Source organism: Wallemia mellicola, assembly GCF_000263375.1.
Source record: "Wallemia mellicola CBS 633.66 unplaced genomic scaffold WALSEscaffold_9, whole genome shotgun sequence".
In the NCBI taxonomy this organism is placed as follows: domain Eukaryota; kingdom Fungi; phylum Basidiomycota; class Wallemiomycetes; order Wallemiales; family Wallemiaceae; genus Wallemia; species Wallemia mellicola.
In genome coordinates this window covers 328,536-337,420 of record NW_006531966.1, presented here as the reverse complement: position 1 = coordinate 337,420, position 8,885 = coordinate 328,536, and the positions used below count along the sequence as shown (strand labels likewise).

Below are 8,885 nucleotides of genomic sequence, written 5' to 3'. Positions count from 1 at the left end.
AACTACCCAGAGCGACACGGTGCCTAGCAACCCAGCTACGTACAGGTCACTTCCCTACGACTAAGTCATACCGATACCGATTCAAGCTAATCGACTCACCGAAATGCAGGACGTGCGGCATAGAAGATAGCATCTCGCATAGAATATTTATATGTAGAAGACACATAATGGCAAGAATCACCTTGCGAAGAAAGATAACCAAGATCAACATTCGGTTCGAATTAGGTCCAATGCTCAGGAACGCACAAGCTCTTCAAGCCCTTTACGAGTTTTTCAAACCACAATTGACTACGTACCCAAGATACTCCGGTGGTTCGGCGTAACCGAGAAAATTCCCGGACACGCAAATCATCAAGACATTTTACGACACTAGTCAAGAAACGCTTCCTACCAATTCAACATGCCATTCAAATCCTCATGCTTTAAGAAGTATTGATGGACGCAGTTTAACTTTGTATCGTCTTAACAATATATTTAGATTTCATCATCATCATCATCATCTTCATCGCACTGTGTTGGAATACAAATACTGGGATTGAACATATAGAGTCAAACATTCATGAAGAACGGTCACAACTTACCAACCAGAGACATCAAGGGATAGACATAGCTTACCAACTAGAGACGTTGAGGCAGACATAGCTTACCAATCAGAAACACACCGCGAGAGAGAAACAAAGGAACAAGATCAATGAGACAGTGAAAATATGAGATCAAAAAGTATTGTATTAGGAACCATCATATACACTCTATTCATTTTATAAAACCAACTTTTATCGCTACATCCCAAAACAATTGCCTATAGCTCGTCGTGTCATAGACTGTACTTTATCATATGTAGGTTCACCTTTTTCATTGCCTTCGCAAGCATAGAACAGCTGTTGCTACAGTCCACAGTGTAGGCTGGCCTACCAGTCGATGTCATCGCAAACTCAACCTGCCTGCACCTTCATGATCTAATACTGCGCAACCTATGACCCTCTCTGTTCACGAGCCCATTTCCTTACTATAACAATTAAGGCATCATGTATGGTTGCTGTTTGAGCTGTTGTACCGCAGTTTCCTGAATTTCTTGTCTGAAAAGACACTTTATATTTATCATGCAACCATGTTGCCAACTGATTGTGGCAAGTTTTCCAATAACCGCTGTTATGATAATCTTGGACAAGGGAATCAATAACCCTCCAAAAGCCTGTTCCAGCCACTCCCGCGGTAAAGACAAGTTACCATTGTTGACTGGCTGGTATCCCACCTGCATCCCGTCCTATTATGACATCTTTCCTGTCATGGTGTATCGCGTCTTCTAAGAATACGATTTGGTTCTGCTCTTGATCTTCCACGTAATGTGGATCCAGTACACGTTCTCTGTTGTCTTCTGGTTTGTTATCTCTTTTCGAGTAACCACCAGCGCAACATCCTCGCATCCTAACCTTTTGGCATGGTGTGATATATTGCTCTCATCATCCTGAGATAAGGATTAGAAACAGTCTCTATCAAACTTCCATTCACTGAATAAATGTTGATTTGTTCTGGTTCTGACTAATTTATAACGGGGTACCATTCATCTACATCAAATGCTGCATCGTCCATCATAAGTCTCGTGGTATCAAAACAATTTCCATCTTTGTCCACAACAAAATTACCAGTAGCATTATGAAAATAAAATAAACCCTTGTCAGGTCTGTTCTGTAGAAAATCAGACCTTGAAGAGGTTTCAGCAGCGTCGACAACCACCAGACAAATATAAGAGAGCCACATAAAAAGGCCCAGTTTCTTGAAGCTAGAGAGTTTCGAGTTGCATCCCATGAAATTGATATGCTTGTGCCCATACCATTTTCCGCTGTCATAATTGTAAGATCGTTCTAGTAAAAGTTTTACTTTTTTAATACAAAAAAACAAAAATTGATCGATCAACAATCGAATATGCATTATCTACATGATCAGGAGGTTATCTCCATGATCATGAACGAGTGTTAAATAGAGTACATGATACTTTCAAGGTATATAACTAAACCGAATTGATATTCTGAAGAACAAACTCTGAGGAAAGCCAGTGCTATTCAAATGGACTTGATCCGTTATGTCTCTTTGGAAACAAGACTTACGACAATATTGGTCTCTTGCGTGACCTATTTGTGGGCATTTCATTGATGATAAATGCTTAGTGGCCTTTGCATGGCAGATTGACGTCTACCTCATGCTGTTGACATGAGACAATTCAGTCTGGCAATCTAAGTTTTCAATACCCAGTAACCAAGATTGAATGCACTGTTTGTATTAGCTGTTACAATTATCGCCAGATGAATTACCTGAGCTAGAGTTTGAACAAGGTGAAGTTGGTTGTGCTTGAGATTTTTCAGTAAATGATGTTGACTTTCCGAACTTGAAGATGATTGCTGAGCAGCAAAATTGTTAGAATTACTATCAGTTGAACCAGATGAGATATCAAATTAACTAATAGTTACTGGCTCTGGACCTGGCAATTGGTATGACAATCAAACATTGTTCAGATGTAGTTATCTTGTTCAGGATATAATGGAGTATTTAAGGAGAAACCTAAAGTCACCTATTCCAATCAAAATCTGACAACCCGTCTGCCTTAACTAACATCCTCAACCCTGAGTCTATCTATCACTGGCCTCAAACACCATAAGAGTACAATACCATGCAGGAAAGGAAAGACATGAATAAAAGGAAATATAAGTAAAAGGCATTTGCACTCATGAGCGATTGGCCGATATATTCATAAAGTACTAAATGGCAACCATTCAAAACGATTATGTAATAGAATGCATATTAACATACTCAATAATTTCCTAGTAGCAGCCACGTTAAGAATAAATGAATCACATTTTACACAGACCGAGGAGTGTCGGACTTCAGATACAGGTGCTGAACATACAGCGTCATATTTGGATATGAATATGTAAAATTTTCTATATAATTCTAATTGGCCTCAGAAGTAATACATTATTTCGTTCCTTTTATATGTATTTGCATGTCTCATTAATCTTGTGTTGGTTTGTAAATATCAAACGCGCTTTATTATTGGTGGAAAAAGGTATTAAATATAATGTGATCTTAAGCAGATGATGTGTAATTAAGAAAGAAATAAAGAAAACAAGTGTAAAAACATCTTCGAAGAAAATCATTAGTTTTTGAAAAGACAATTTGCCAATATCTTGTCAAACAAATCACCTAAACCTTCATCTTTTAGAAGCTAACACTGAGGTGGCTGAACTGGAGCCCCCTCAGCGAAATAGTGAGCATAAGTAGCCGATGGTCCATTAGCTTCATCCCAAATGCCCCTCTCATCTTCTTAATTATTGCGTTTGCCTTGCGGTGGTCTATTATTGTAAAGAGCTTAGCAGATTTCCTCTATCTTCCCATCGATACGGTGGTAAAATTCCTGAGCCTCGCAGATACCGCAAGCATCATCTTTGGATACATTACATGTGTAAGAAGGCTTGTTGTCTTTGGAAGCATTTTGGGTGATGTAAAAAGTGGTAACCCCACCTACTATTGCAAAAGCTATATTTATTACAGTGGCCCTAGCCAAATACGGCCACTTTTCTAAAATCCAGTTCTTAGAGCTCTCTTTTATATTGTCGCATGTGTACGGGTCTAGTCGATCAAATAGTTCTTGAAAATTGGACACTGCTGGAGAATTTTCGCATACGCTGAGATGTTGGCAGATAGGCCCACCCTGCCTCTTAGATAACTGACTATCCTCATAATGATACTGGGCCCCCATGGACCTATTCCATGCCTCATTAGGGAACAAATCCAAAGGCAGAGGATCATAAGCAAACATCTCCGAATGAACTCCCTCTTTGGAACCGGGAATCTTCTTCCAGTAGAAATCCAAACTTTCATTAGGTGGCGATGCTTGAGGGAAATCACTTTCCTCTTCTGACTCTTTCAAAGCGTTAACTCCGTAAGTTTGCTCTCCAAGTGCGTGGTAATCCGACCATTTAAAGTGAACAAACTCTTCGGAAACAGCTGGTACAGCTTTGAGTACAAGAAAAAGTCCGCTAAGTTTAACAAACATTATATTTGAGTATATATGTAAATAGGGCGGAATCAATCAAAACTGATAATATAGTGTAGTATATGTAAACTAACTTAGGAAACTTGGAAGCTATATAATACGCAACTAGAGATCTAGAGAAAAGGTAGATCGATACGACTATACTTAATGATAACATCACGATTAATAATGATAAGTATTAGTCGCCTAAGAAAAGTTTTTTTTCTTTTTTTTTATTGATTGAAAAAAGGTATTAAATATAATGTGATATTAAGCAGATGATCTTTTTTTTGTACAAGGTATGATTTCTTATATAGTTTTCATTGTTGCCCGAATATCATTGTTGTTGGCCGTACATCCGTTTTTCTTGCCCGTATCCATTGTTGTTGTTGCCCGAGTATCTGTGCGTAATTGCCTGTCCTTTTTTGTCCCCAGTTATTAAATGATGCTGTATGTCCAGTTCTGTATCGGTATTCTGACACTCCTCCTGCTGTATATACTGCAACTCATTCATTGTTGATGTCTTGTCTATTGTATTACTATTGGATATGTTGATGCCCATTCCCTTACATAATGACCGTAATTGATTTCCGTTTAATGCTTTGGTGAATATATCTGCCAATTTATCATAAGTACGGATTCCCTTTACCTATATTTCCTTTCGTTCATGTCTTTCCTTACCTGCATGATATTGTACTCTTATGTGTTTGAGGGCGGTGATAGATCCAGGGTTGATAATATTTGTTAGGGCAGCAGTATTGTCTGTTTTGATTGTTATTGGTGATTTGAGTTCTCTTCCGAAGTGCTTCATGACGTTTCTTAGCCAAATGGCGATATCGGAGCCGTGTTTGATTGCCATATATTCTGCTTCACCTGTGCTGGTTGCTACACATTTTTGTCTTTTGCTGGTCCATGCTATTTCTCCTCCTGAATATGTATATACACAGCCGGTAGTTGATCTTGCTGTATCCCAGCATCCGGCGTAGTCTGCGTCTACATGACCTTTGATATCCTTTTGTAGTATTACACCTTTACAGTATCTGTTTAGTGGGTTCATTTGTTTCTTGAACTCTATCTTAGTGTCTATGGTGTTCTTGAGGTAACCGTATATCTGTCTTCTGTATTCCAGTGTTTGATGCCAGGATTTTGGGTGTATCTTCCACACATGCTGGTTGCGAAGGCGAAATCTGGTCTTGAAGCTTGTGCTATCCAATTTAGTTTTCCTATTGCTTGTGCATATGGTTTAGATTTCATTTCGTCGCTTTGGTCTTCCGTGTTCGGGGAGTCTTCATTGGATAATGTGAGGTTGGTGCTCATTGGAATGGTTTTCCTTTTTATGTTTTGTAAATTAAGGTCCTCTATGGCTTTGGCGATGTATCCTGACTGGTCTAATGTAGCGATACCCATGTCTTGGTTGTAATCTATTTTCATGCCAAGTATGTGGTTGATTTTTCCCAGGTCTTCCATTTCGAATTCATCTTTTAGTTTTGTTTTGATTTTTTTGGCTGTAGTGGTGGTCCTCGTGAATATGAGTAGGTCGTCTACATATACGCTAATAATTGCGTCCAGTTCTTCTGAGTAGTATAAACATGGTTTGGAGTATGACGATTTGAAACCCATTTGTTGTAGTATTTTGTTTAATACTTCGTACCAGGTTCGTCCGATTTGTCTTAGGCCGTAAAGTGCTTTGTTTAGTTTACAGATTTTCTTGTTTTTCTCGTTTTCGTATGTTCCAGGTGGTAGTTTCATGTATATTGGTTGGTCTATATGTCCATATAGGTATGACCCTGTAACATCCATTTGGTGTATTTGTAGATTTTCTTCAACAGCTATAGCGATGAGTAGTCTTATTATTCTAAGGCTAGTAACTGGGACGTAGGTCTCTTCGTAGTCGATTCCTGGTTTCTGGCTAAATCCTTGGGCGACTAATCGTGTTTTCCATTTAACGGGTTCGTTTTCTGCATTTGTTTTTATGTTAAAAACCCATCTTGATCCTACAATGTTGGTGTCTCTTGGTACATCTTTTGAGTCTATAAGTGTTCATGTCTTATTGCGATCATGTGTAGCCATCTCCTCCTCCATACCATGCCGCCATTTGATGGCATCTGGGTGCGTAATAGCTTGCTTGTAGGTAGTTGGGATGTCATTGGTGGGTTGTAGTTTGGCCAGTGCGTATGCATATCGTATCTTTTTGTTGGGTTCAGCTTTAGTTGCTAACGTATGGTCCACGTGTATTAGTTTGTTGATGGCCTTGTGGAGGAGTAATTCAGGATCTGGGTAGATTCGTTTCTTGTCGTCATTGAACTGTGACCATTGTTCTCTGAGGCGGTCGTAGTGTATATCGGTTTTGGCATCTTCTGCTTTGCTAAGTCTGTTGTCTTCTTGTTCTTTGATGACTCGTGCTGCGTGTCTGGCTTGGCCCGGTTGAATTAGGGTGCCTTTGACACGAGTGGGTGGGGCTTTGCGTTTGGAGCTATGGTTCTCGAATGTGTTGAGCTGTCTTTTATTCATATGTTTGTTTTTAAGTTCTGGATGTAGGTGTCCGCATTCATTTTGTGTGTGTGTGTGGTGCTTTATAGTTGTTGTTCAAACAGTAGGAGCATGATTTGGTGTCGATTCTATTCAGTAGTTCGGTTGTTTGATTTGGTTCGTGTTCTGGTGTCGTTCCGTTGACATTATTTATTTGAGTGACTTGATTTACCAATTTATTGTTATTTGGTGGCTCTAGTTTGATTTGTTTGTTATAGTCTTCTACAATTTTCTTTATTAAGTCATCATAGCTAAGGTCGTCTGAATTATCGAAGTAGTGACGTTTCATTGGTTTTAAATCGGTTGGTAATGCTTGTAATGCTCTGTATTTCAGAAGTTTTTTTGTCTGTAATAATGCTTTCCTTTTGTAATTTGATGGATAACTTTTTTAAGTCCCTATAAAAACTCTTAGCATCCTCTCCGTACGCAAATGTTCTGTTAATAAAGTCTGTGTATAGTGCTGCTATGTCTTCTTTTGGTTCGAAGAGTTTACAGATATCTTGAAAGAGAGCGGAGGCATTATTTGTTTCAGAGTCTATGTCGATTCTGTTAAAGATGTCGGTTGATATGGATTTTATTAAAACGTTGAATAATCTTCTATTTCTTTTCTTATATATATTTTCTTATATATATTTTCAGCATTGATAGTATCTTCGTTTGATGGTGTAGTTTGATCTATTTTCATTTGTGTCTCTTCTGAGTATTGGTCGTTCTTATTTAATAGTTCTATAGCGTTTGATAAATCGATACTTTTGTATAGAATTTCTTTACTGTTTTCATCTTCAGCGAATATTTTAATGTGGGGCTTCCAGTGTTGGAATTCTTCTTTGGCTAATTTAATTATATCGGATGTGTCGTTCATTTTTATATTCTGTGAGGGTTGCTTATTTTTGAGTTATTGGAGCTGATAACTGTTGGTCTGTAAATATCAAACGCGCTTTATTATTGGTTGAAAAAGGTATTAAGTATATTGTGATCTAAAAGTAGATCATAGTTTGTGTACAAGATGTTCTTCTTAAATAGTCTTCACTGTCCGCATGTTCCTTGTTGTTCTCTTGATCTTGCTGCGTCGCAGTGTTCCTCTTGTGCTTGATGTAACTTCTTGTTCCTTCTGTCCCTAGTTGTTAAATGATGCTGTATGTTCAGCCCTGTATCGTTATTCTGACAATAACTTGTTGGTTTGTAAATCCCAGTATTTGTATTCCAACACAGTGCGACAGCTGAAGAATGAAAATTTGCACCATGTTAAGCAACCTACTAATCACCAATAAAAACTCGAAGAAAGTACAAGTGAGTATAGTATAGAGGTTAGTATAGCTCGTTGTGGTTTCCGCAATTCCGAGCAGACGCAGGTTCGATTCCTGCTACTCACATTCTCTTTTTGCGATATTTCCACCACAGGATATGTTTTTTCTATATTATTATATATTTTGCTACATATGTGCAAAACCCCCTTGAGATTATTTTTGAACTGTCCCGGATCTTCCTAAACCATTAGGGAGATTTTTGTTTGTCGTTTCATTTGACGGACTTTACCCTGTCTTCATTATATCTTACTTTTTAAATTTTCAAAGAGGTAATGTCAAAAAGGTCCACAAACGCGTTGAATATATCTCCTTTTACTTTCATATTCCTTTTTCTGGTTTTCTGGCTCTATCAGTTAACATGGTGACCAGAATGACGATGATTATTATACAGCCTCTATGGCACCTTGCAACAGAATATTTACAAAGGAGTCATATAATATTAATTAAGAATTTCACAATTCATATAGTTTTTAGCTCCAGAAACATTGCTTTCTGGGACTCATTAGAGTGTTTTATTAATGAGAACACTAACAGCAGATGTCACGTTTCTGTTGATAGGAAAATAGTATCTTCAATTCAAATAATGATGATGAAATCTAAATATATTGTTAAGACGATACAAAGTTAAACTGCGTCCATCAATACTTCTTAAAGCATGAGGATTTGAATGGCATGTTGAATTGGTAGGAAGCGTTTCTTGACTAGTGTCGTAAAATGTCTTGATGATTTGCGTGTCCGGGAATTTTCTCGGTTACGCCGAACCACCGGAGTATCTTGGGTACGTAGTCAATTGTGGTTTGAAAAACTCGTAAAGGGCTTGAAGAGCTTGTGCGTTCCTGAGCATTGGACCTAATTCGAACCGAATGTTGATCTTGGTTATCTTTCTTCGCAAGGTAATTCTTGCCATTATGTGTCTTCTACATATAAATACTCTGTGCGAGATGCTATCATCTACGCCGCACGTCCTGCATTTAGGTGAGTCGATTAGTTTGAATCGGTATCGGTATGCCTTAGTCGTA

General features: G+C 38.2%; 2 protein-coding genes and 1 non-coding gene across 3 annotated transcripts; 1 reads left to right on the top strand and 2 right to left on the bottom strand.

Moving 5' to 3' along the window:
- Window positions 1–710: 710 nt before the first annotated feature.
- WALSEDRAFT_60394 (hypothetical protein) lies at window positions 711–1,864 on the bottom strand. The gene has a single exon (XM_006958343.1). The coding sequence runs from the start codon at window positions 1,804–1,806 to the stop codon at window positions 1,540–1,542; it is 267 nt and encodes an 88-aa protein (XP_006958405.1). The 5' UTR covers window positions 1,807–1,864; the 3' UTR covers window positions 711–1,539.
- A 1,147-nt stretch (window positions 1,865–3,011) lies between these two features.
- WALSEDRAFT_60393 (hypothetical protein) lies at window positions 3,012–4,272 on the bottom strand. The gene has a single exon (XM_006958342.1). It carries the CDS (start codon window positions 4,049–4,051, stop codon window positions 3,365–3,367), a length of 687 nt encoding a protein of 228 aa, XP_006958404.1. The 5' UTR covers window positions 4,052–4,272; the 3' UTR covers window positions 3,012–3,364.
- A 3,577-nt stretch (window positions 4,273–7,849) lies between these two features.
- WALSEDRAFT_t47 lies at window positions 7,850–7,932 on the top strand. Its single transcript has one exon. It is a non-coding gene; the product is annotated as a tRNA-His (tRNA).
- The last annotated feature ends 953 nt before the right edge of the window (window positions 7,933–8,885 follow it).

Excerpts from the sequence above, each read along its gene's own strand:
- WALSEDRAFT_60393 (XM_006958342.1), bottom strand. The coding sequence starts at position 4,051 with ATGTTTGTTAAACTTAGCGGACTTTTTCTTGTACTCAAAGCTGTACCA.
- WALSEDRAFT_60394 (XM_006958343.1), bottom strand. The coding sequence starts at position 1,806 with ATGGGATGCAACTCGAAACTCTCTAGCTTCAAGAAACTGGGCCTTTTT.